Below are 27,159 nucleotides of genomic sequence, written 5' to 3'. Positions count from 1 at the left end.
CAGGGCTGGAAGGTGGCACATACAGACACGGTGAGCCTGTTCTTGCTAGAGGATGCAGCAAGCAGGTCCATTGGGACCCTTACACCCCCAGGGCACGTGTCCCATGGGGTATCCCAGCCCAACATGTGCCAGCAGCTGTATGAGGCCAAAGCCTGTTCTCACTCCCTCCAGCACAGACCCAATGCCAGAGGTGACTTTTTGGGGTTTATCCTGCATTTAAGCGGGTATCTGGAAAAAAAAAAAAAAGGCTCATGGTGGAGGGGACTGCGTGCTTTGAGGTGCTGCAGCAGGCTCTGAGAGTCCACTTATTTCCGAGTGAAGATGGATACCTCGAGAGGTTCTCCTCACCAGTAAATAATTCATAAAAAACAAACAAGCCCGGGTCTGTTTGAATTAGAACAAAATATTTCTTTAGAAAAGTGAAGTGATTAAGCGCAGGAGGAGCTGGAGATGACAGCTGGTGTCTGCAGCTCCTGATGAGTCACCTTCACTCGCCCTGGCCCCTCTCCCTGGGAAGCACGGCGGCGTTTTTTTTTAACCCTTCGAGATTCCCAGGAATGATTTGTCACCGGGGTTATTAGCATTTCTCCCTTGGTATCGACAGCTTGTCTTTCCTCCTTCTAACCGGTGAGTGATTTCTTCACACGCTCGCCAAATATAGCCAAATCACCATGGTAAACGTATCGACAGAATCATATTAACAGCTGCTGAGCATTTACAGGGCCGTAAGTTATACAAAAAAAGAAGGAAGGAAAACACACATGGAAATAAACCAACTCTGATCAGCAGTGACAAGCATTTATTTAGGACTCACTTGCTGGAAATATTTTTTATGCTTTAATTGCCAATTATAGGCTCCTACAGAGGGGTGGCTTTGGACAAAACCATCTCCTCAAACCAGAGCACCGAGGCAGTGTTGAGCACACCCTGCCTGGGTGTATCTTAGGGAAGAAGGGTTTGTTCTTAAAAGAGGAATTTCCATGGGGGGAAAGCCCTTGGAAGAGCACAGGAGAGGCTGACACGGGGCACAGTAGGAGAAGAGATCCTGCTTTGGCTTCCTGCTCCAGCCAGGACACACTCACCATCCCCGACCTGCCTCCTCACTTGCGGTTATGGCTTTTTTCAGGGACGCACAGCAAACACCTATGTGTAGGGCTCTGAATGCTTCCTTTGCAGCCCGTTGGGAATTAGCATCAAACCGGGGCTGGCACCATTTCTGAAGGCACAACTTGAGCATCTTGGGTTCACCCCTCAGTGCAAGAGTTAACATTTTAATGTCTGCCATTTCGGGACTTGCAAGGACTGCCCTGCCACTCCAGCGTTTGGGGAGCAGCCCTGGAAGGTAGCACACTGAGCTGCCTCGCTGCTTCCCAGAGCTAACAGACTTCTTTACAGCTAACCATTAGAGTTGTTTTCTCTAACCACACTTGGACAAGCCCTCACGGAGTTGAATTTCATGAGAGCTGTACTCAGCCACGCGGCTTCCTCCTGCCGTCAAGGGAAGAAATGGGATGGGGTGGGGCCGGGGCGCTGTTAGCATGCAGAGAAATGCGCTGAAACCCCAAAGACGGGTGTGCCTCTTCACCCTGCTCTCTCTCCCACTACATGCCCTAGCCTCTCCAGAAGCCCAGGCAGGATATCTGCCATCAGCTGCTCCCCAGAACCTCCCTGTGCCACCTCGGAAAAGAGTTGGGGCTGGGGGCTCAGGTGTGAGTCCCTAGGGAGCAAACCAAATCCACAAGGCAGGGGAAAGGAGTGGGCACCATCCAACACAGAGAGAAGCACAAGTCCACAGGGAAAGTGCTTATTCCGATCCCAGCTAATTTGCTCTGGCATTTTTCAAGCCAAACTGGGGGCTTGAATCTAAGCAACTTCTCCTGCCTCCACTGTTTGCACTTCTCCACTTTTCCCATGGAAAAATAAAGAACATGCTGCAAACCGAAACACATAAAGTTAGTGTGAAGCCTTTCTTCAAAAATCAGATGAAAAAGGTGCTTTATTTCTGTCTCTTCCCTCCAACTGTCTTCCCTGTTCAGCTTCTTACCCTCATGCACGCCCCTTCCTTCCCCAAACTCAAAAAAAAAATACAAAAAGAAAAGCACCCTCGTGCCCTGTCCTACTCCATCCGTCCTTGACGTCCCTCCCAGCCTTGCCTCTCTCAAGCCCTCTTTCCAAGCACCCCAAATGCTGCTCAGTGGGGCTGCAAAAGGCTCACCCACACCCTCCACAGCCTGGGTTGACAGCTGGTGTGCCTAAAGCCACCTAAATAAAATAAACTTAATGCAGGGGCTGCCAAAGAGAGAGAAGTCCCCTCCATCCTCCGGACTGCCCAGCCTCTTGGAAGCCAGGATGTGAAGATAGACAGACAGACACTGTGCCAAGCGGCTTGGAAGGGCACGGAGAGGTGGTGGATGTACGACAAGAACAGCAGCAAAAGCAGCTTCAGTTCAAGCCATGATGCAAATGCCCATGCTGAGGCTTTGGCTGCGGTTGGGAAAGGCTGCTCAGACCCACAGGTGGGCTTCAGCCGTGCCCCGTGCAGGAAGGCTTCAGCTGGACAAACCTCCCCTTTCTGCTTTTTGGGGGGGCTCTCTGTCCATCCAGGCCAGCACGCTGCAAAACACAGGGAGGCTGCAGCTCGCTGGGGCAGACACAGCCACCATGTGTCCATGTGTCCCCATGGGGACATGGAACACCAGGGGGTGCGAAGGAGACACAGGACCCCATCACCACTCTTGACCCCTCCACCATCTTTGAATGAACCAGCCCCAGAAAGAAGCTTTCTGGACCCAAAAAAGAGTTTCTCAGAGGTCCTTTTATTCGGTCCCTTTAAATGATGTCTCAGACACCATTAGCTCTCCAAGACCTCTGCCCCGCTGCTCCAGCAAGTTTCTCCTTTGCTCAGTTGCACCTAGTGGTGGCCTGGGGGTACAGAGCTGTGACTGCCCCTGGATAGCAACGTATCAACCTGCCATTCTGCCATGGCACCCTGCCAGCTCCTGCACCCTCTCACCAACATGTCACAGTGTCCCCAGACGGGCTGCCTACAGGGCTTTCCTCCAGCCCTCGCCGTGCACTCCTGCACCAGCTGGGAGCTGGACCACAGGGGCCTTGAATGAGGTCGGGGCTGGGGAAACACCCTCACATCACCCATCCTTGCCACCTCTAGCATCGCCCAGCTCCCAGGAAATGAAATACCAGCTCACCCAACCCCAAAACGCTGTGGCTTTGAATTCACGCAGCTGCAGCTACCCCAAGAAGGACGAATGGATATGAAGCCATTTAAAAGGAGTGACCCCAAGGGAGCATCTGAGCCGCCCAGGACCAGCACGTAAATCTCTCCTTAGCAAATCAGCCTGTTAACAATGCGCTCAGCGGCCAACAAAGACTGTTTCCCAAGGAGGAGCCCTTCCCATCCCTTCCCACCCGGGGCTGGCCGGAGCCCACCGTCCCGCCTCGCTCCTCGCCATCCGCAGAGCAGCAGCAGGTGCCTGGCGCCCTGACCGCCCTGACGCATCCCTGAGGTGCTGCAGTGTCACCGGGAGCAGGAAAACTAGATGAAACCTTATCTCCAGAAGAAATCTACATCAACTTCCACGAGTAACAACCTCCGGAGACCGAGCGAGGCAGCCGGGCCGGCCCCATGGCAGCCCCTTGCCGTTGCCCCATGTGCCGGCGCGGGGCCAGGTGGCAGCCGGGTGCCAGGCGAGCACAGGGGTGGCAGGAGTTTGCTGAAGATGCTCAGGATGAAAGCTGCTCGAGCTGCTGTGCCAACGGTCGCATTCTTCATGTAGGAGAGCTCCCTCTAGGTTAAACAGGCCGGTATTTCAGAAGCCATTGCTCATTTTTGGAGTCCTCGTTCTGCCCCGCTGCCTGTATCTCCAGAGGAGCGTCCGTCCATCTGCGAGCCTGGGGTGGCACGAGCGGGTGCCCATGCCACACAGAGGAACAAACACATGCCTCGCCGAGAGAAAAGTGGCACAATTTCATTCCTTCTGGGAGATGCGCTGTGGATCTACAGCAGCCAGCAGCCTCCGGGGACCGACATCCCCTCGCCACGCATGTGTGTGATGCGCACACCCTGCCATGTGCACACCCGCGTGCGCTGTGCTCGTGCCCCCACACCTGCCCTTAGCGTTTCAGCAGAGCTGCTCCGGCACGCTCAGCCCCTGGAGCCACACCAGGGATGGAGTCTGCCCGCGGCTCCTCCAGCCAAAACCCCGATCTTTACCCCGACCCGAAACACGTATGAATTATTCCACACACCGGTGCGCGGTGGAGTTCAGCAGAGGCTTTTAAATTCGCAGAACTAGAAAAATCAGATGGAAAGCACTTAATGCCAAAAAATGCAGGACTGTTCCCTGCACTGGTGTCCCAGGAGCTTTGAGCAAACTAGTTTTAAACATTGAAGTCTTTAATACAACTTCCTGTTTTATTTTTATTTTACCTAGGCTGGTATTTACTAATAAATATGCAGCTCGCTGTATACAGAACAGCGGGTAGCTCCCATTTACAGCTGTATATAACTGACTGCAATGTTCAACACCCTTTGCTATGCAGTATAATACCCACAATAAAACACATACCATATTTGCAACTGTGTCCACGCTACTATTCTGGTACGTGATGCACATTAAGAAACAAATCCAGAACACAGAAAAGAATTTACCATTTACACAAAAAAAGATGCGTTGGGATTTTCAATAAGATCTGGCATAATACAGTATCATTTTTGTATCTCGTCTGCTCCCTTGGTCTTGCTGATTTAATACGTTTTTTCTCTCTGTAACCATAAACCTATACCTTGTATATAGATTTTTTAAGCATAGCATACTCCGCAAGTGTGTATTTATAAAACTTTACCATCGAAATGTAAGAATTGTCAGAATGACTCGGTCCAAGGTCCATCCAGGCCAGTATGCTGTTTCCTTGAGCTTTTCAGGTTCATATGGATTAGGCAGACAATAGGGTTTACTACAGCACCCCTCATTTTACGGCCGTGTTAGCAATGGCAGCGCTGCCTATGGATACCTGTAGAGCACAGCAGACAGGGCAGTAACATCAACCCTGTAGGGAGGGAAACTGAGGCAGGGGAGAGGGAGAGGAGCCACCTCTGCCCCCTCCAGCGCCGCATCCTGCCCCGCCAGGCACCGCAGAGGGGCCACCAGCCCGGGGGCTGCTCTGGGAAGAGTTAATGGTGGAGGTGGCGAGCCCGAGCGCTGCAGGTGTCTGCTTTTAATTCTCTGCCGCTCTTCTCCCAAACAGCACCGGGGTTTTCGCCCTCCCTCCTTCTCCTTTACGAACGAGTGCTTAGCATAAGGGAGGCGCGGGGAGCCAGGGCAGCCGGGAGAGCTCCTGCAGCCCCTTCGAGGCAACCTGAGCAGGCGCGAAAAGGCAGCTGGCTGGAGCCCAGCGAGAGAGCGGGGACCGTGGGACGAGTCTTTTCACATCTGGTTAAGTACTGCTAAACCCTCCGACGAGCTGCCTAATTATTACAACACTTCTGCTGAAAAATTAACGTGCTTGGCCGGCTGCACTGGGGCAGAAAGGGTAGGAAAGCAGCTGTCAGGATGCAGGCAGCGATGGGAGCACCAAGAAAGGAGGTTTGCGGCACGAGGGAAGGGCATCGGCATCGTGCTGAGAAAACGAGGCTGTTTTCTCCCTGCTTTTTCTGCTTCATGGCCCCCAGGACAGGGAAGCGCCAGCAGCGTTGGCACCCCAGCCCGGTCACCTCTTTGCCAACAGCTAGCAGAGATGCTCTGTTCACCACTCCGTGCTTAGCCCTCCTTTCAGTGGCTTTGACACAACCCCACCATGGCACCTTATTTCTGTAGGTCCCTACAGGTCCTGTAGGCACAGAGGCACCGCTCGTCGTTCGTATGCGCATCTCCCTGCAAAACCTACTTAGAAAGGGCTGCGGAAAGGAAATAAATAGCTCGCTGCCGTGGCTCCCCCAGGGTGGCCCTCTCCATTTCGGGTTATCGCAGGCGTGCTGGTGGGTAAGCCTGTTTCTTCTCCAGCTGCAGTGTTTTTAATCTCGCTCTCTGCACAAAAAGGTGGGCTTCTTTCCCGAGAGGTGTCCGAGCACACCCAAAGAACTCCGTACAAGCAGCAGCCCGCTGGGCGCCTTTTACCCACAAGCGTTTGATGAAATTAATGACACAAAACTAAGTATAAAGGCTAAGACAAATAGAACTGGCAACAACTTGAACCTTTGGCCTGTCCTTTGAAAGTCTCTGGCAAGTCTCAAATCTTCTTGATCTGCTCACTAAAGGGATGACTGTCCCACAATTATTTTCCAAGCATTTGTTGGCAAGTTGGAGGAGGAAAAAGTCATTTCGCTGAAGCTGTTAGTACAAAAGCTCAGCTCCAGCCAGGGCCCTGGACTCCACTTCAAATTATAATATTTTAAGTACCTGAAAATAAATATTTTGTCAGCTGCTGAGAATTAAGAAGTAGCTTCGACCTTTCAGAGAGGGGAACCCTGCGGAGAGCGGCGAGCCTCAGAGAGTTAGCTGCAAAACAAGCCTTGCCCGAGCCATCCGACCTGCCTGGCGCACACGTCCTCCCCGCCGCCACGCTCCCGGCTGCCCTGTGAGCACCCACAGCCCTGGGGGGCACGACGGGCTCTGCTGCACCCCAGCCTTCCCAGCTGGGCAGGGTGCTGTTGGGAGACCCTAGAACAATGCTTTATGGATGCTAGGAGCGAAAGGAGCATCCCTGAGACGGCAACCGTGCAGTGGCGGTGCTGCCGACAGGGCTGCCAGCCCACTCCCGCGGTGCTCATCGCTGCTATTGTTCCGGGCTGTCCGAGGAATTTCATCCACTTGCACGGGGATTAAAAATGCCTGCTGTTGTTTTCTAAATGGGACACTCGCTCCGACGGCGGCCAGGCACCCGGGTGGATGTGCCGCCCGGCCCTCGGCCGCCGGAGCGACGATGAACGTTGTTTGTGCTCCAGCACCCGCACAAAGCAGGAGACCTCCGGTTTTGCAGCAGAGCTCAAAGAGTTAAATCCGCCTCCCTTCCCCCCAATCTTTCTGCCTTTGGCCTTTAGATCAGCCCTGGTTGCCAATGAGGACTCATCGAAACACCACGAGGCTGGGCCTGTCAGGAAGGAAACCAGCGCGTCCAGAGTTTTGTTGTTCTAAAGACTTTTTTTTTAATTTTATTTTACTGCTCAGGAAGGAAGCCAGAGCCTGTGCTTCAACTCCAAGAATGTCGATTACTCATCCTTCCCTGCATTATTTCTTTTATCTCTCACTTTTATCTACCTTACTCCAAATTTTTTCCCCCTTTTCTTTCTCTGCTGTTCCTAGCCACTGTTTTCAGCAGTTCATCCAAGTTCCACCGCCAAAAAATAAAACTTGGTGACTGTTTCTTCAGAGCAAATGACGATGCTACTGTTTATTAAGCAGGCCCCCATCCCTCCCCCAGCCCCTCCAGCCAGCCGTGTCAGCCCTGGTGCAGCACTGCGGGTACCAGGGCTCCAGCGGCCGCCCGGGACCTGAGCCCCTCGGAGACGTGGATGCAACTGCCCTCAGCTGTGCTGCGGGAACAGTGTAAGCCCTGCTTTAGAGATGTGCCACGAGAAAGGACTCTGTCCAAGGTCAACAGAGCCCACAGCACAACACGAGCTGTGCTCGGGGCTTTGCCCAGGCAGCCCTTCCCTCTTCCTGCTCCGCGGGCTGGGAGGAGCAGGCGCGCTGCTTTGTGCCGACCGATGTGCCCTTCACCTCCGTTATCCCAACGGCGGTCAAGCTGGAAATGTGCAGCAAACGTGAAATAACCAACGTCTGAAGAACTCGCAGCACATTTCCTTAGCGTGGGTCTGGGGTCACCTGGATGCCAGCGAGCCACCTGAGTACACAGCGGAGGGGCCGTCAGCGAGCGGTGTCTAACTGCCTCTCCTCTCGGGGCCCTTTCTGCAAAACCCATCACACCACGCCGGGATTTCCTCTGCCTCTTTGCCCAGGTGCAGCTAACAACCCAGACACAACAGGCAACATCCAGGACAGCAGGGTCCTGGCTGGGTTTCATTGACACCGTAACCCCCCAGGGCAACCCTGCTCACCGGGGGGCGGGCGCGCGGACTCAGGAGGCTTGGCTCCTCGCAGTGTTCCCAAAGAGACAACCCGATGGGAAGCATTTCCCCAGCTGAAGGCCCCTTCTTCCTTGAAATGTGCTGCAAACCCGGGGCCTGATCCATGCACAGCTTCCCCAGACGGCAGCAACATCTGAGACCCATTCAAGTGGGACCAGTTCAAGCTCTCTCTCCCCAGCTCTGCCTTCCTCTAACATGATCTCCCTCTGTTTCCACAGTCAACGCGTTGTTTTCATTTTAAGAGGGAAAATAATGAGATGGTGGGAACATTACTTCTGGCTAATGGAGACGGAGATCTGCAGACTTTCACTGCTGAGTTTTTCCAATATATCCCCGTCCTGATCCAAATAGCATCACACTTATTTCAGTCCTGGGCGCAAAACATTGGCCAAATTGGGACAGAAATAACTTGTAGCCCCTTTCTACTTCACACTCCCTCAAAGATCTCTGCAGAGCTTGCTGACGTTTGACTTCTGGTCTACAGACTCCCTGCCTCCCCCAGCACTTAAATCTCCAGGCTCCCTCCACACAGCCACCCCCGAACATGCTGGCCCTGATGCTCAGCCTCTTCCACCCTGGTCCCACTCCTGTGCCCCAGTGGTCAAACTGGGGAGGCAGAAGAGAAGTGAGGGAGGGAAAACCTCTCTGTAACATATCTCGTGTTGGAAACAAGGCTAGAGGAGAAGGCTGAGCTGCGATCTGGTACCGAGCCTTCTCGCATGCCAGCGCAGCTGTCAGCGCAGGCTCTCTATGATGAAGGATTGCTATCCTATGCCCCCTTATAGTGAGGGATGCTACAGGACAGACAGTTGCACATACTAAATGGCTTTGCAAGTTGGTTCATAAAGGGAAACAACACCAGAATCAGATGAAAAGGTTGAGACGTTTTTAATTTAAAATAACTTCATTAGAAACAAGGTGATTTGTACCGAAAATCCCGACAGAAAGACATGGGGCCATTAGGGCAGTCCCCTGAGCTGCACTTTTTGCTCTACCTACAAACCCCACTGCACTTTGGCGAGGCTGCCGCACACAGCCTTCATCCCACAGCTCACGGCTGACTGCCCTCCGACACTTTTGGGGGGCAAAGCATCCGCAGAAGGACGTGTCCCACCGCCTGGCCCCGCTCCACACAGCCGTATCACACGTTTGCAGAGCACAGGCAGGTCTGCAGGACTGTACCAGAACAAAGCCAATGCATACAAGCCCTTGTGTCTTTCCAAATTAAAACCTGGACTTTGTTACTCTGTCTAGAGCCAGTTACCAAGAATCTGTGCTACTGCAGGAAAACAAGGACACGGCTTCCAGCTCTTCCTCTTACGGGTATCCAGAGACACGCAGTGCTTTCCTTTTCCCACTGCAGAGCAGCCGTGTACCGGGAGCCCGGTACTGACGAGAAAAAGTACAAAACACGGTCTTGTCCCGAAACGCTGATGAGAAAGCAGCTCCCATCTGCTACCAAACAAGGATGATTTCAAAACAACCCTGATTAGAGACAATGTGAGGAAAAGCACCATGGAAGTGTCCCGGACCTGAGCTCAAGGAACATTTGCACTGTCACCGGGACTCCTTCCCCACCTTATCGGCATTTAAGACAATAAATCTTTCTTTTCCCAGATTTGCTTTCTCCCCTTTTCTGCTGCTGATGGGACTGCTGTAATTCAAGATGCCAGCAAGTAGTTGAAGGAGAAAGTAATGCTGATGGCTAAGGGGTGCCTGGCTTATCACAGCCACCATCAATGTTTTCAAAATAAAAGACAAAGAACAAGATGACGGACACAGATAGCACCGAACCCCACAGCCCGTGTTCACTCAGAGCTCTCAGTGACTCCAGGGATGAGTCCCAGAGATGCTTCATGTATGTAATCCCGTGCCAAATAGGTGGGACAAATAGGGCACTGGACTACATATGGTGGCTCTTGGCACCCAGCAGAAAAAGCAAGGCCACATCAGCCGCTGTGCACCTGGGAACACGCACCCAGTCCTGGCTAGCATTCTGCAAGGTTTGGCCAAAAAATATCCTAAAGGCGGTGGGAAATTAGTGGCACGAAGACGGAAAGAAAACTGAATTCAGGGCAGGGAATTTGCCCAGAATGTCTGCAACCTGCGAGTTTGCATGCGCGCCGGTCGGTGCGAACACAGCAATCACGCAGGCCAGCAGAGCAAAACAGGCAAACAGAGAGGGTGCATAAAGGGGAGAAAGGCGTGCACGCAGGTTGGACACGCAGGGTACAAACAGACGTGCCCTTCTACAAAGGACGCTGCTCAGGAATTCGATACCACATTACAGAAGACAATTTCCCAGTTAGAAATTCATCGTTCCCAAGGAATTTGCATAGCCAAAAAATGTCCTCAGAAGTCCCCAAATCTGCTATTCTCTCCTGAAGGACAGGGGTGGAAAATTCATAGGCTATCAAGCAAACTGACATGATCAAGGACCACCACTGACATGAGCTGCCGGGTGGAAATTGTCACAATTCGCTGGCAGCGGCTGCTTTTCTTGGAATACAGCATTAGCAGAAAACAACTTTGCCCCCGCTATGAATTTGCATTAGAAATCCATAATAAAAATAAAGCCTAATATTATACAAATGGGTACAGTTCTCTATAGTGCTCCTGATGCAGATTAAGGTTAGACAGATTTTAGATGACAGTTATTTACCTCAGTCTAACACCATGTATGCACAAATGGAATTTATTTTATAGCTGCAGATATTAAGCAGAGGAAGAGATGAGAGGAAATCTTAGAGTCTCACGTAAAATATAATTACGCCTGTTTTCTGCTCCTTGGAAGGCAAACAAAGAGGGGAAAATGAATCTGCTGCTAGCACTTAATGGGACTTGTCTAAACGGTATCAAACAAATAACAACCGCCAACAATCCACAGAAACCCTCACGCCTGTATTTTCCAGGGGGGAATTCTGGAAACTCTACGACCACGTTGGCTCCAACTGCTTCAACCCCACGGAGCAGGGCTGGGCCCGGGGAACCTGCAAGCCTGGGAACGTCCCTTTCCTTTGGGACCTTCAGATTATTAAAGAAGGAGAAAAGAAATGGCGAGGCACCATTGCTTGCTGTCTCCCTCCTTCCTGCAAGGCATGCCCACTCCTCCACGCCTCTCCCAAGCTGCAGTCCTCGCAGATCAACCAGGAAACTGTCGCTAACTCTTGAATTTTGCAAGTTAGCAAGTGAAATAATAAAACAATGTTTTAACTGTCGGAGATCCTGGCTCTCAAAGTGCACTTTGGTCATTTCCTTTAATAACTGTAGTTTAGTGGTAATGATTTATAATAGTTCATAATATTCTACTGACTGTACTATATTAATAATCCTAATACTTTGCCCTTGCGCAGCGCCTTCTGTCAAAAGCTATGGGGCAGCTCGTGCCAGCCCCACGCTGCAGAGGGGCAGCCGTGCCCCCCAGCCTGCCCAGCTCCGCATTTGGGGTCCCAGCCCAGCACAAAGCCCACCCCCACTACTCCGCTGGGACTTGCTGGCAGCAGCTGGGTCCGATCAATGGGGCTGGAGGCGTGATGTGCTGAAATCCTTCTCGAGAAGCAGGGTTTGGCTGGTGTTTTGGGGCTGTGCTTTTGATGGGATGGACAAGTGGCTGAATTAACTGGGTGAGATGCGGGGTTTGCCCTGTAAGCGCTCCCATGAGTGGTCAGACACATGGAGAAGAAAAGGGACGACACATATTTCCTGCACGTGTGCCCACCTCTGCAGGAGGAGGTGGATAAATAGGACATTTACAGTTTGCTCAGCCTTTCTGCTCCAGAGTTGCAAAGACACCAAATAACAGGAATGGCCCCAGGAACCGCTGGCATCACCAAGCCAACAGCAAAGCCAGCCAGGTGGTGGTGGCTGTGTGGGGACACATTTTGGAGGAGAAAACAGACCGAGCCCTTCCCCAAAACAATGCTCCATCCCTCTGCTGAGAGCCGGGTGCAGGCAGGGAGGGGGGCTGCAGCAGCACCGCCACCCACATGGGTGGGAGGGCACGGCCAGGCGGCGGTGGCGTGTCCCCCCATGGTCATTAGGTATTCCGAGTGTGCCGGAGAGCCCCACGTAGCAGAGAGAGAAATATAAACTGGAGACGGGCAGAGGCGAGCCATGCCAGATGGCCCCGCAGCCGGCAGGGGCTGCTCCCACCCAGCCCGTCCCCACTTTTACTGTTCAAACATTTCTTTATCCCAATAAGACAATTAAGGCGAGCAGCATGGAAAGGAGTCTCGGCAACAGTTTGCAGGGGGAGCGGGAAGGCTGTCGCCGGAGAAGCAGAAAAAAGAAGGGATGGATGGGCTCCGAGCTCCATCCAGGCTCCACGAGGACAGCGTGCCAGCCGTGCCATGGGGAACACGCGATGGGGACCCTCGTCCTGTCCCTCCCTGCTGCTCCTCCACCCAGCGCGCCGCAAGGCAGAAAGCAAACGTTCCACTTGATTTATTTCATCATTTCGTAAGCAATTTTAAGCTTGCAATTTCCCGTGGTCGCGGCTGATTATTATTAGCAGCAAAGCATCACTCCACGTTAGACCCCAAATTTTACCTGCCTCGGACGTGGTGAAGTGCTTCAGGAAGGGTGGCAGCGTTACAGGGGGTGTGCACGTGTGTGTGTGTGTGTCAGGGGGCTGTGCCCAGGCAGCCTCGGTCTGATGCCCACGGTGCTGCAGATTTTGGGAATTCAAGCTGTGGTCATTGCAGCCCCAGTGTCCAGCACCTGAAGCACGACTTACATTTTCGCAGCACTTGATCAATAACAAAACCGTTGTTTCCAAGGCTGAACTACCTCCATGCTGGAGATGGGCTTTGAAACCCTAAACTGGAACAAGGAGCTCACTGATATGGCGCACAACTTCACCTGCAGGGGGGCAACAGGCTACAGGACAAAGTGACCACGTGCAAAGAACCAAGGATAAATATCATTATCGAAAAGAAATAGTAGAACCAATGTTAATAAACCCCACACACAGCAGTCCCAAGAGCACAGTGAGGACCACAGGGTGCCCACCAGCAGGCCAGGAGCTGGGTGGGAGCTACCAGCACCAGCAGGGAAACCGAGGCTGAAGGAGCCGGGCTGTGACACGAGGCTGGAAGCTGAGCCAGGACAAAGAGGTGGCAGGTCCGTGGCACACCAGGCCGAGCTCCACAGCAAGTCACAGGCAACACATGATGAGGATCAAGGAGAAGACAGCAACAGGAAGCCATCTCTTGTGGAACCACAAGGGCTGGAGCAAGGAAGCCTCAGAGAGGTGGCTGAGACGTCGGCTGGGACGAGGTCCAGCTCTTTGCCCAGAGATCCTGGTCCTGGCATGGACTCGTGCCCATCACTTCGTGGGGAAGTGACGCCGTGGTGACTGGGTACAGAACGCCACTGGGACAGATTTTATTGGAAGCAAAGAATAAAAACAACGGCCTTTTTTTTTCCAGATTTTAAAATGGGTCTGTAGATCTCTTTTGCAGAAAGGAACACGCCATTTATTTCCACTCCTTCTAGGAATCTCAACTATTGTATGCTTATTAAAGGAAACCCATAAAACACGTCGCCCAGTGTCTTTAACACACACTTTACAAGAAGCCCCCAACCTCCAACAAATGGCATTATGTTTCTCAGCAAGGCCCCGCCGAAGGGCCCCATCCAGCACGCCTTACGTCTGCCCTCCCTGGAAAGGCTCCGCTGTCGTACACGCTCCCTGGCCACATCGCCCCGGACGTCCTCAGTGCCTGCGCTTCGCAGCAAGGGACACCATGTCCAAGAACAACAATTTCAGCCCGATTTGCTGTGAGCCGTCCCCCTTCGCGAGCAGCAGCACAGACCCCAGCACTGGCCCAGCACCCCTGGGGAGCACCCCCCTGCCTCCGATCTCCGTTCACCCAGAGACTGAGCAATCGCCTCCATACAAAGAGATCTCATGGGGCCAGGTGCTAATAGTGGTTACACCAGCACAAATCCCAGATAATTTTACTGAATTGAGCAAATTTTCTACGTTGGCAGAGATAGGATGAGACTTGACTCCCTTGATGCCCAGGACTGAATAGCACAACTTCCAAATGCTGCCCAGGATGAAAATGCCTGACTGGGTTCTCATTGTGTTGCAAAGTACCTCAAGCGTGAAGTTATTTTTCAGGAATATTAAAACAGTCCAATAAATTCCTTTAAAAAAAAAAAAAAGTTTTTCAGAAAATCACTCTTTAAGTTACGGGGTAAAACAAACATTTTAATGAGCTGTTCAAAAAGGGTTCTCGTGCAGTGGCACAGAAGACTCTGCAGTGCAATTACAGTGATTCATCTTCCACATAACACGAACCCTTTCAGGAATCTGAAAAAGACAACTAAACGGCTGGGCTCTGCACATCTGGAGAGCACCCCTTAGACACACAAAGGTGCTGCTGATCGAAGAAAATTTCTCAGTTTTTGCCAGCTCTTGTAGAAGACTTATTGCGTTTTGCCTTGAAGCTACAATCACCTACCTGCAGCAGCTTCTCCATCAGGAGCAAAAGCACGCAGCTTTGACACAGAGGCATAGCAAACAGGCACACCCGGAATACCCAAAACTTCTCAGGAGCCAAAAAACAGAGACAACAACCCTCCCCGAAGCACGCATTTGTACAGAAACTCCAAAAACGTGTATGTAAGTGTCAATACAAAACGGGATCGCGATTAGATCTGCAGAGCACAGCCTCTTGAATTCCTCTTTGCGGAAGTTTTTCTTTTCTAATGGTGAGCATAAAAGATCATTAGGATCCACTAAAAAGCCCAGCTGCTCACTCGCTCGGCCTCCGGCAAACACTCCCATCCGCGCGTATGCACACGCCAGATAAACCCGCGGTGCTAATGGAGCTAAGTTTCCATGGTGCAGCATCTATATATGATGGGAATATGATACAGAGCCAACAGACATGTTTAGTGTAAACTGTCCCGGTAGTTACGCAAGAATTTTAATGTCAGTGAAACATCAGGGACGTCGCCTGTGCTCTGCTCCACCGTGCAGCCAAGCGTCTTAAAGAAACGCAGCGATACGGGGAAGGAAAAGCAGACCGAACCACCTTCCACCTCTGGGCGAGTTGTCAAAGCTGGGTGAAGTTGTCGTTGTTCCTCCTCCCCTCCTGGCGAGCCCCCGAGGCAGCGCGGTGCCGGGTGCCTGCGCCCAGCCCCGGGGACCCGGCACCGTGCTCGGTGCTGGCAAGGACACGGCACCTTGGTCCGCAGCTGCGTGCCGTGCCGCCTAATTCATCTAACAGATTTACTTCTCCAAAGGGGGTGTCTGACAGGGGGTTGCCAGCAAGATACACGGCAGCTGATGTGCTCGAAATTCTTTTAGCAAGCGGACACGCTCCTCAGCCGCTATCTCCCGGAGTATTTTTTGAGCAAGGTCCCTTCCCACAGCCAGGTTGTATTGGAAAGGGAAAGGGCACGGACGAAAAACGTCCCCAAGCCTCGAGACCTCACCCGCCTCCCCCCAGCAAAATAATTATGCTAACGGTTACGCACACGCACCCGTCCACACGCGCTGCCACCTACAGCTGCGGATCCACGGCCCCACGAGGACGGCCAGGAGGTGCTGAGCAATGCAAGGAGCTGGTGGCACAAAAAGTGCCACGGCCAGGGGTGGATCGGGAGCAGGGGGAGACGGAAGAGATCACGTCTGTGGTGCAAGGAACACACGGCTTCTGCCTTGAGTGGGAATCGCCCTACCCTCGCAAACGCTGACATAAAAGACACACTTGCAGCATATTTCAAAACCAAAGAGCGATGGATTTACAAGGCAGGTTGATTTTATGATGACTTTTATTGAAAAGGTACGCTGGGTTTAGGCAGATGCCTTTTAGCGCCGGTAAGTTAGCACAGCGCCTAATTCAAGGAGACAGCCTGAGGAAGCAGCGCCGACAGGGGAGAGAGAGCCACAATGTCTCTATTACTCTCCTCGGCATCATAAACGGGAGAGGAAAAATCACGTCTGAAACGGAGAGGAAGAAGCGGCGCAGCAGATTTTCATCGCAAAAAAAAATATATAGTAATAATGATAATGACGGCAATAACAGAATTGTTTTCTAGGAAGAAAATTCAACAGAACAAAGGAGTCCACGTTAAAAGCAAACCCCTGGCTCCTTGGGTTTAGAGGCAAACTAACCATAACTTAGCGCTCTTCTTTGGGGTATGACACTCCATTTCCCTCTGAGCAGCCCCCGGAGGGGTCAGCACCCTGCTCAGCACCCCTGGAAGCCATCGGGGAGGACAGTGCCCCTCCGTGCTGCCACACCAGCAGGGAAAGGCAACAGGGGAGCAGGGAGCGACAGCCGTGGACGTGTGGGCTGCTTTGCCTCAGCCCAGCTGCCCGCCCGTGAAAGGACGCCTTGCCTTTCAGCAGCTTCCAAAGGGGGGAAGCAGGCAGGGAAAGCACACGGCATACTTTGGGAAACGGCTCACTGAGCCGTGGGAGCAGGTTGGGGTTTGTGTCTTGGAGAGGGTGCTCGGTGGCCAGAAATATTCTCGAGTTAACCAGCGTCCAAACCTGAGGCACAAATGCTGACGGTGATGCATTTGCTACAAGAAGGGTGGGTGTGAAGACAAGGTCAGGATAAGACACCTGAAGAAGCAGGGCGTACACACTTGCTACAAGATCTGGGAAAGTCTGTGGCTACCCGCTCCAGCTGGCCCCCTGTTCACACACATGCACGTACAGCATCTGTATCCCTGCACTGGGGCACAGGCATCTGCACGTAAAGTCAGGTCAATGTTGTCCCCAGCTGGAAGACAAGTTCCCTTCCAGAGCACCTCCCCTTAAGACCTGTCGTTGTCCATTTATAAGACACGAGGCAACACTGCGTGGTTTAGCCCGGCAGGGAGGAAAGGCTGTCTGTCCTCTGCTTTCCGCACGAGCCGCAGCACTGCAGGACAGCCACCTGTCGGGTATGCCAACGAGGCACGACTAGAGAAAAACCAACAAGTCAACGGAGGTACTTACATCTGTCACTTCGGTCCTCGGGACTGGACGAGGTCTCCCGGTCAGAAATGAGGCCAGAAACCGCAAAGATCTTCTTCCCCGTGTCATCGACCTTGAGCGAGCCGGGGGAGCTGGAGGGGAGCTGGGTGCCAAACTCGTACTCCTTGCCGTCAGCGTCCGAGAAGCGCAGGTGGGGCGAGTCGGTGTCGTGGCAGTTCTTGAGGCGCTTGGCCGGCGTGAAGGCCGACTGGTAGCTCTCCCTGTCCTCGGTAGACGCGAAGGGGCGGAAAGCCCCGACCCCGCTGTGGTTCAGCATGCTGATCGGGGTGCAGTCCAGGTTGGGGGGCGCGAACTGGGGGTGGAGGTGAAGCAAGGACGGGGGAAAGTCACGGTTTGCGAACGCTCCCGGCACCCCGCCTTGCCGGTGGTACATGGAGGCAAAAGTGTAGGAGCCGTTGGTAAAGGGAATGTGCACGTCCTTGTCTGCTGACACGGGGACCCCAAAAGGCCTCGGCTGCTGGCACGGAATGGAAGCGTCACGGCTGGCTTCGGCGGTGGAGGCGAGCACCATCAGCGCCGGGGAGGCCAGCGGGTTGGGGAGGTAGGGTGAGTTCTCCATCTTGAACGCTGCCCGGTGTAAGTCCATCGGAGTCTCTTTCCTCAGCAGGATCGCAGGCGGAACAGTCTTCCCTGGAAGGAAAGCAAAGCGAGGCCTGGGGATGGAGCAGGGAAACCTAGTGGAGCATCATCACCCTCCGAACGCTGCAAGGAAAGAGGAAAGAAAAGAAAAAAAATGACTGGTTAGGTTTCTGCCCTCGTCTCCCTGGGAAGCTCCAGCAGCAGGGTGGCCACTTGTGTTACAACCAAGCGGCCAGAGACGCGCTGCTCTTCTCATTCAAGAAAATCAATAGACAACTTCACACACTGGTGGGATCAGCTCTGGCCCTCCAGGTTAAAGGATGTCATCCAGTGCAGACGGATGAAAGGCAAACCAAAGAGAGGAACGCTCGGATTTAATAACCCCCTAATAAACAAGGTTCGGTCTAAAATTAAGATAGGAGCTCCAAACTAAAATCGGAATTTGATAATGGCAAAAGAGGCATGTAAATGTAATTGCAATCAGCTTAATGCCCACACACACACAACCCTAATTTGCTTGTGCGTGTGTGCAACCAGCACAAAAATACCTATTGTACAGTTACCCAAAAAAACCACCAGATGTGTCTGTCATACTGCGCACGATGCCTAAGACACACATAGCAGCTGTATATTTCCTCTCACTCTTGCTGTATATATCTGTAGATAACGCTGGCACCCACAGCACTTGACACGATCCCATAGACCGCGGGGATGTACAAATGGGGCTGTGTGGATGCGTGTGCGCAATACATCATCACAAACACACACGCACACACTCTCCCTTTTAGCAAAAGGAGAAGAGACTTCACCAATAAAACGCCTGGCGTCTCTGACAATATTTAAAATCATAATGGGTGCTTCTGCCATCTGATCTCTGCAAACGTCTGCCTTTCGGGTCGGGGACAAGAGAGAATGGATCAGTAATTTTAGTTCCTAATGCACTCACTCTTAAGTAGATTTGTAAACTGCCCTGGATGTGCCATTAACATTTAGAGGAAAATGTTAACAAAATTTCTGACTTGCATCTTGCTGAGCCTCCTAGGCTGGCTACAGCCCACCAGCCAGCCACCACCCCCTCCCAGAGCAAAAGGAGGAAAAGCCGCTCCTTTCTGCATCTCTCTGAGTTCGCTTGGGCTTTTTGCTTTGTTATTTTCTCCCCCAATCAATCTAGTGTCTTTTCTTTCAAGTTTCCGCTGCCTGCCATTCAGGCCCCACAGCCCAGCTTAAAATACAAGGACTATAACTTTGAAACAATATACTAGCCGCTGGAGCTCAAAGGGCCAGAAAAATCATATAATAATAAAAAGCTGTTACAAATTGTGCCTCTTAAATCCAGAGGGTCAAACATCTCAAATAAAACTTACTGAAAGAGTGTCTCCCTAATGGAGTGCCTTTTGTACTCCATGAATGAGGGAGCCTAGGTTAACAAAGTGTATGAAATCCAGCCGGTGGCTTTAATGCAGTGCAGTGATAACATTTCCTCTCCCCCATCCTGTACCCAGACACTCCAGCGACTGTTATTAATTGCAAAGATGAGTGGGCATCATCTCTCTGCTTCCTCATTTGGCACCCCTCCTTACAGACAGCGTTGCTAAATTACCAGAGTAAGTATCTCACACTAACGGATCTGCTCTCTTCCAAATTTTAAATAACTTTCTTGTCCAATTCTTGAGCATGGGGGAGAGGGATTGTGGCCGATGCCAAGGGCATCCAGCTCAGTGCTGCAGTCCTGGTGCGCCGGCTCTGCTGCTTTACGCAAGGCTGCTCAGAAACTGGTGGCCAGGGAACTGCATCCCCTGGCAGATTTGGCATTGTTGGGGGCTTACGCAACCATGGAAATATATATATATATGCACAAAACCCTATATTTAAAGGCATGCTTTCAAACAAACCACACCACTCTCAGAAATAAACAATCGTTAACGTGGAAGTGAAACCGAGCAATCACGAAAAATATGGATTTCCAGGAAAAAAAAAAAAAAACAGCCACCTCTGCCTCCTTTTCTATTTTTACTTGTGCTGTCACCCCATTACGTTAAATGTATTTCAGAAATTAGCAATCTGGCCGCAACACTTGACACTTCTGTAGGATACTGTGAATCACTACGGCCGTTTATTCGTTTGCAAACTTCATTACACAGGGAATAAATCAACACATTATAATATCTCACCCAGCCAAATTTCATTTTTTTTCAACTCCCACTTCCTTTTTCGTTCTCTCTTGCCCTCCTTCCCGCTCAGCGCCTCCCCCCACCCCAGCAACATGTACAGATTAGGCTGCGGCGGACCAGTCATTATGAAAATCTGTCGTTAATACACTCCCAATGTCAAAATGTCATAGGTTTAAATACAGAACCCCAAATAAGAAAACTAACTGACCTTCTTAATTAAAAAAATATGGATTGCAGGATAATCAGCTGGACGGAACATTTGGGTGACGGGAAGGCAGCGGGCACAGGCGAAGTAAGTAACTGCTACTTTTCTGCCTCTATGCTGATTTTTTTTAATTTAGCACCTCGCGCAAATCCAGATTAAAATAACTCCAGCTATTGATCTGAGCAGTGGAATTGACATTAATTTTAGTTCACTTCTCACTTTGCAAAGGGATCAATAGGAAGTAATAACAGCTGACATCCCCGCTGAAAGGAGGAGAAAAGACGGGCTAGAGACAGAAATCGAAAAGCAACCAAATAAATCAGCAGCTACTTTTCCACGGCATCAGACAAACTCCAAACAGATTGCAAAAAGTCTTTGTTGAATTAACTAAACAAGGAGCAGAGGGAGGGGGGGTGAAGATCAATCTATGAAGCTACATAAACTGTCCACCAAGTCTCAAGGTTAGACGCACAGACTGAAAACATACTCTTTTTTTAAAAAAATATTGTTTTTAATGCTACCTATCTGCATAGTTATTGGTTTCTAAAGCTACCCTGTTTAAGGTGTAGACAAATTACCTGTGTAAATGTGTATGTTACTAATAACAAGGCTAAACGTGCCACAACCAAGACAAATCGAATCAACAGCCTTAGCTCTGAACCATAAAAAAAAAAAAATCTCTCACCAAGAACAAGTTGTAATCAGTTATCTCTGGCTCAGTTTTAGTTCGTCTGTGCATGAAGATTGTAACGCTGCTCTGAATTAGTTCAGAGGAAAGTCTGATACAAGTAGGAGAAACCATGACAGGCGGATTTAGCAGGCATCACACACACCCAGCGAGTGAGGAAAACAGGAGTGAGCCCCGGTTGGGAGCACAAAACCCACTTGCTAATCAGCCTGCGGAGAAACACACACATATGCAAGCACATGCACGCCGTGTACACAGCCACCGGATCTGCAAATCTTTTACTAAAACGTTACTCGGAGTTCCTATTACCAAATCACTTCTCTGCTATCGATTAAAATAAATAAAGCACACCGCTCTGGTTTCTACAACAGGTTGCATTTTTGTGGTCTCTCAACCATTTCCAAACGCCAGAGATTAAAATAATGGGGCAAATTAACATTTTTCTACCTCCAGAAACAAAGTTTTCTTAGGGAAAAAAAAAAAAAAAAACAAATTTAATTAACAACCTATGGTGAAAAAAAAAAAAAAAAGGTTAAAACAAAAGGAAACCCAGGAAAACTGATGATGCATGTAAATTAGGAAAGACCCAGAAAAAAATCACAATATCCATTTACATTAAAAAGTTTTTTCCCCATAAATGTCAAGTAGGAATTTAGAAATATGCTCTGCGTAGAAAAGCCAAAGATTATAAAACAAAATAATGCCAGCTGTTTGGGGATTTAAGTGCTCAAATGGATTATATATTTGAACCAAACTGGATTTCCTTATAATAAATAAAACAAATGCAAGCTCGAAAGCCAACAAAGGAGAGCTCTCATCACTGGATTAAGATACAAAGGAAAAACAGTTAATTTTTTCCAACGCGTGAAATATGCCAACTGCAGCCGCGCACACGGGCAGCTGCGGTGAAAACCGGTTTAGGGGGAAAAGACGAAAAAAAGGAGAACGGGGAGCGGGGGAGCCGGCGGCCGGGGCGGGCAGCCCGGGTCCCGGTCCCGGTCCCGGTCCCGGTCCCGGTCCCGGTCCCGGCTCCGGTGGGCACCGCGGCCCGGCCCCTGCCCCCCAGCCGGTGCTGCCCGCCGGTTTTGTTTTGCTGCAAACTTCTAAAAAAAGAAAAAAAGAAAAAAAAATAGAAAAAGAAAAACGAAAGAAAGGAAAAAGGAAAAAGGGAAAAAAGAAAAAAAAAAAAACAAAACAGCCCCCGGGGGGTGAGGGGGATGCCCCGCGGCGGGCTGCAGGGAGGAAGCGCCTGGGGTTTTGCGAAAGAAAATTAAAAAAAAAAAAAAGGGGGGGGGGGGGGAACAAAAAAAGGGCACCTACCTACGGCCGCGCCGCCGCCTCGCCCCCCCCGTCCCGCACCCGGCGCGGCGAAACCCGACCGAAAACGGCGCTCGGGCACCGGCACCGGCACCTCCGATCCCCCTCCGAGGGGTGCTGGAGAAAAGCGAATGGAAAAAAAAAAAAAAAAAAAAAAAAGAAAGAAAAAAAAAGCCAAGGGGCCAAGCCCACGTTGCAGCCTCCCGACGCCGCTAAAGCCCCGCGGCTCCGCTCGTCCCCGCCGGTGAATTAAACAGGTGTTTGGTGGCACGGCACGGCTCGGCACGGCTCGGCGGGACCAGCCCCCGGGTGCCCTTTTTTCTCCCCTTTTCCTTTTTTTTTTTTTTTTTTTTTTTTTTTTCCCCTCCTCACCCAGCGGGTCACAAAGCTCATCAAACGCGAAGATGCCCGGAGTCGTTTGAATTTATTGCAACAATCACTTACCGTCCACGTTTCCTGTGTGGAAGGATAAGCATTGAGCACAACTCTTTGAGTAGACAGTTCCTAATGATTTCATTGTGGTCAACCAGATGGTTTTTATGTATTCGGATCTGAAGGTGAAGAATTTTTTTTATTTATTTATTTATTTTTTTCCCCCGTGCTTCCACCCTATTTACAGACTTCCCTGGGCTAGAGCCGGGGACGGTGGTTAAAAGAAAGACAAACCCCCCGCGATTTCTCGATCCGCTGGACGAGCCACAAAGTTTCCTAAAGGACCTAAGCGAAACCCCGCGGAATTTCCTTCACCCCCGAGCTCCGCGACCCCCGCGTGGGAGCGAGTTCGGCTCCTTTCGTTGAATTCCGCCGCCAGCTCTGCGGTAAGGGGAGCAGGGAAAAAAAAAAGAAAAAAGAAAAAAAAAAAAAAACACGCGTGGGGGGAGCCCCGCGGGCGGTTCCTACCTGCGGGCGGCCGGGGGGCAAGGGATGGATGGATGGATGGACGGACGGATGGATGGAGGACCCGAGGATGCGCTGCCAACTTCAGCCCCGGCCGAAATTAAGGCTCAGAGGCCGCCTGCGAAGTGCGTGCGAAAATCGGATTCGGTCTTCGGGCGCATTTTGGGGACGGCTCCGAACTAAAGTTCACCCGGAGCGCCGCACCGTTGCAAAAATGAAAGCTCCGGAGTCAATAAAATTCCCGGCTGCTCCGGGGGTTTTGAGCGCACGGAAAGCCTGACGGGTTTGCAATTACTTTTTTTTTTTTTTTTTTTTAGCGCAAAATGTAAAAAAGGTTAGCGCGTTGTTTTTTTTTGTTGTTGTTGGTTTTTTTTTTTTTTCAAAAAGAGGGAGAGGGAGGGAAAGAAAGAAAGGAAAAGCCCCCGGTGGGTCTGTGCGTGGCACGGGCAGCCGATCTGCTTATTTCCTTTGAAAAAGTTTTTGTTTTGCAGCCGCTGGGAAATGAAATCGTTGCTGCCCAGAGCAACCGCGGGGCGAGCGAGATCCCGGGCTCAGCGAAGGGAAGCGAGGAAACAACTCCCCCGGCTGCCCCTCCGAGAAAAAAAAAAAAAAAAAAAAAAGAGTTCAAAATGCAAATATTTCGGAACGAGGGCTCCGTGCCGGGTCCCCCCCCCCCCCGCTCCTCGCCGTGCGCCGTCCCCAGCCGGGCTGCGGCGGCGTCCCCGGCACCTGATCCCCCTGCTGGCTCCCGGTCCCCCCGGAAAGCACCGGGAAAAGGGGGGGGGATCCGGGCAGCTCGGGGCTCGCCGAGGCTGCGGGGAGGCGGGGGGGGGGTGCCTTTTATCTGCCTTTCCCCTCGGCATTACCACGCCGATCCCCACCCAGCCGGCCCTCCCCGCGGCCAGCGCGGCTCCTCGCAGCCGAGCCGCCCGCTCCTCCGCGACCGGGGAGGGGGGGGGGGGAAAAAAGGGGGAAAAGGGTGAAGGCTGGGGTCGGCCGGGAGGGGAAGGGGGTGTGCGGTGGGGGAAAGTTGCCCCGCAAAGTTTGCGCGTGGCCGTGGGGAGGGAGATTGGGGGGGGGGGTGTGGGGGGGAGCCCGGTACTCACGGTGCGGCTGGCGGCGGGCGCTGCGCGGAGCTGGAGGCGGGCGCGGAGCGGGGGGGTCCCGGGCGTGCTGGCCCCGCTGCGCCCCGCGGCTCGCATGTAGCAGGGCGAGAGGCGCCGGGGGGTGCGAGGGAAGGAGCGGCGCTGCCTCTCGGTGCCGGCTCTCATCAGTGAATGAGCCCTCCACTCTCGCAGGGGCTCCCGGCTGCGCACACCCGCGCGCACACCCGCGCACACACCCGCGCGCGCACACACACACACACACACACACACACACACTCTCGCACACGGAGCCCCGCTCGGCACTGCATACATTAGGGCGCTCGGGCAGTATGGGAAATGCAGTCCAGCACCGGGAGCCCACCCGCAGCCCGGCCGCAGCCCCCCAAGTTGCCCAAATGGGGAGCCGAGGTGGGGGCTGCTGCTTTCCCGGGGTGCCACGGACCCCCCGGCCCTTCCACGCCGCCCTTGCCCACCCGCTGCTACGTGCTGGCACCCGCCGTATTTTTCCCTCCCAAACCGGAGCGTTCCCCCCGTGGGTCACCCCAGAGCCCTCCAGCCCTGGGGCAGGTGACACGGGTGGCCCCCCAGGGTGCTGGCAGGCATGTGGCCTCTCCATACTCGTCCTGGCACCCAAGGGTGCCCAGGGATGGGCAGGTGTAACGGCATCCCCAAATTCGCCTCAGATATCCCCAGCAGAGCCAGACAACAAACGAGGGACTTGACACTAGCAGTGTTTTCCCCATTGCAGCCCGCATGCATGGCACGCACATCGCTGTTTTAATGCGTCCTGGATGCAGGCCGCAGCTCTGCACGAGCCCTCCTGCACACACGCTCCACCTCATCCAGCCCTGGTGCTGTCCGGAGCCAAAGCTACCCGCTATAAGGGATGGAAGAGCGAGCTTCAGCTGGGGATCAGATGGAAGACCTGCCTTATTGTTTCGTGTGAATACCGAGGACTGGTCCGAGAGACTCATTTATCCCACCCAGGAGGGAACTGTTTTGGCTTTTTCTTCAGCTGCTCAATAATTTCAGGTTGTTCTTAAAAAGCAGAATATGGTGAGCACTTTGGCCTCTTACTTAACTCTGCACCGGCGTTTTCAAAACATGACACTACACACACTGAAAAGAAAGTCCTCTCCATCAACATCACCAACCACGTGGGCTGCCCTGCGTGTGTGCGTGTGCAAGAGAGATGGTTTGTGTGCTGATGTCATCCCACGGCTTCGGTGTGAGCAGTGACTCATCGCTGAAGTATAGAGGCTGTTTTTGCCCAAAACTCTGCTGGAGCATGAATGCTCCACCCGTTTAAAGGTGTCCACAGGCACGGTCAGAACAGCAGCCCTAGGCCTTGTCTTGGGACATGGTGCAGCCACAGGGGGCTGCTCCTCCGGTGGGCTGACCCCGATCCATCCTTCCTATGGCACTTCAGGGGCAGGTCTGATGCAGTCACGCTGCTTGCATGCCCCTGGAATGATAAAGTCTTTGGACATGGTGGTAAATGTAGCAATAAATAAATAAATAAATAAGGTTTTCTTCTTCTCACATTTAAATTTCAAAATAAACGTGGCATTTCGAGCTCCTCAACTCAGGAAAGCACCCAGGTGAAGGAGCTTTATGCCCTTTCTAAAAGCACCCATCACTGCTCTGTTCCCTGCTCTGAAGCTCTGCCGAATTGCGAGTGAACTTCTCTGCACGCAGATTCCACTCACTGCTGACATCTTCCAGTTGCCCCTGCTTACAGCCTGGTTGCTCAAACCAAAGCTACTTCGTACACAAAAGTTGTGGTATGTTGGTTTGGTCCTTTCTGGCACGGCTTTGGAGACATAGCTGCCACCTGGGCTGCGGCACAGCCGTGCCCAGACACAATCAGTTGTGCCGATAGGCACTGCGCACACTGCCAAGGCACTCATCCTGCGATGTGCTCCACACCAGCAAGACCAAACAGTGCAGGATTTAGGTACGTGTTCCACAGGTTGGTACGGATAAGCCACATTCTAAATAACATCAGTGTTTCAACACGCGTCAGGAAAACACGTTAAAAACAGCCCCTATCTCCCCAGGATCCTGGGGAAAACGTTCAGTTTGTGAACATTTGCAGCCCAACTTCACGGTAGCAATTACAGAATTCTGGTTAAGAAAGCGCTTTTATTATAAGGCCGTATTTTCTGTACTTACAACACTGTGAAAAACGATCCCTCAGACTTTAGCTTACTTTTGTTCTTAGCCAAAAAGCAATTTTATTTTAGTTTTCACTTTTTCAGTTCCTTAGTATGGAAAAAAGGATTTGAATCCAGAGCTGGTGTCCAATTTACGCTAGCTGAGAACCAAGCCGCATGTTCGGAGGCCTGAAAAAAAAATAATGCAGCTTTATTTAACTTTATGTTACTGCACTGTTACACAGGAACTTAATACACTTTGGATTTAAGGAATAAGTCTGGCATTTAGCTAGTTTCCCTGAGAAATGTCTTCAGAGGAAAATGAAAAGATACACTCAAGTTATTTATATTTGTAATTACCATTAATCTGTATTGCTAATGTGGGTTTGATCCTGCAAATGGATCCATAAACATGGACTCACGCACCGCTATGGAGCTGCGATATGCACAGAGGCCCATAGGAAAAATTTCCACTGAAATACATTCTGTGCTGATAGTTTGGACCCTAAAATAACTTCGAGCATCTGATTTAACTTTGTGTGCATTGTTCATCTCTAAGAGTAATAGGGGACACCTTGATTTCATGTTTGTCTGCCCTCAATACAAAAACAAAATTCGAGGCTGTTCCGGACCATCGCGGTGCTGCGACTGCTCGCTGCAAATGCTGCTCTAAATGCTGAAGTCGAAATGAAATTAATACATACAAACCTGAACCTGCAGAGTTGATTAGATGCACTTAACTTTATGCATGCAGATTTCCATCGGATTACCAATAATACAGAAAGTCAAGTGTATGTGCAAATTACACCCAGAACGCTGCTTCTGACTGTAAGCCTGCTGCATTCTTACAACACCAGTGTACAAACTGTGAAGCAAGATTCCTCGTTTGTCGTTACGTTCTCCAGCTGCTGTTTTATAAAATCACATTGATA

The 27,159-nt window shown here is 51.7% G+C and overlaps 1 protein-coding gene and 1 long non-coding RNA gene across 9 annotated transcripts in view; one reads left to right on the top strand and one right to left on the bottom strand.

The window, feature by feature from the left end:
• RNF220 (ring finger protein 220) overlaps positions 1-24,342 on the bottom strand; it is a 195,558-nt gene extending 171,216 nt beyond the window's left edge. For 4 of the 8 annotated variants that reach the window (XM_083846879.1, XM_083846884.1, XM_083846881.1 and 1 more), the window contains exons 1-2: positions 22,969-23,458; positions 17,070-17,810 (exon numbers count right to left, since the gene is read on the bottom strand). In XM_083846879.1, the coding sequence (XP_083703005.1) occupies positions 17,070-17,694 (625 nt within the window). In that variant the 5' untranslated portion in view covers positions 17,695-17,810; positions 22,969-23,458. Of the gene's footprint in view, positions 1-17,069; positions 17,811-20,066; positions 20,350-22,071; positions 22,234-22,512; positions 22,620-22,968; positions 23,459-24,071 lie in introns of those variants that run through there. The other 4 variants (XM_083846880.1, XM_083846886.1, XM_083846882.1 and 1 more) reach the window with 3 other exon arrangements.
• On the top strand, positions 17,817-23,566 carry LOC310903506. Its single transcript, XR_014587598.1, has 3 exons — positions 17,817-20,150; positions 22,688-22,886; positions 23,457-23,566. It is a non-coding gene; the product is annotated as an uncharacterized lncRNA (long non-coding RNA).
• Positions 24,343-27,159: the final 2,817 nt, after the last annotated feature.

Source organism: Anser anser, assembly GCF_964211835.1.
Source record: "Anser anser genome assembly, chromosome: 8".
In the NCBI taxonomy this organism is placed as follows: Eukaryota; Metazoa; Chordata; class Aves; order Anseriformes; family Anatidae; genus Anser; species Anser anser.
This window is presented reverse-complemented; position numbering and strand designations above follow the sequence as displayed.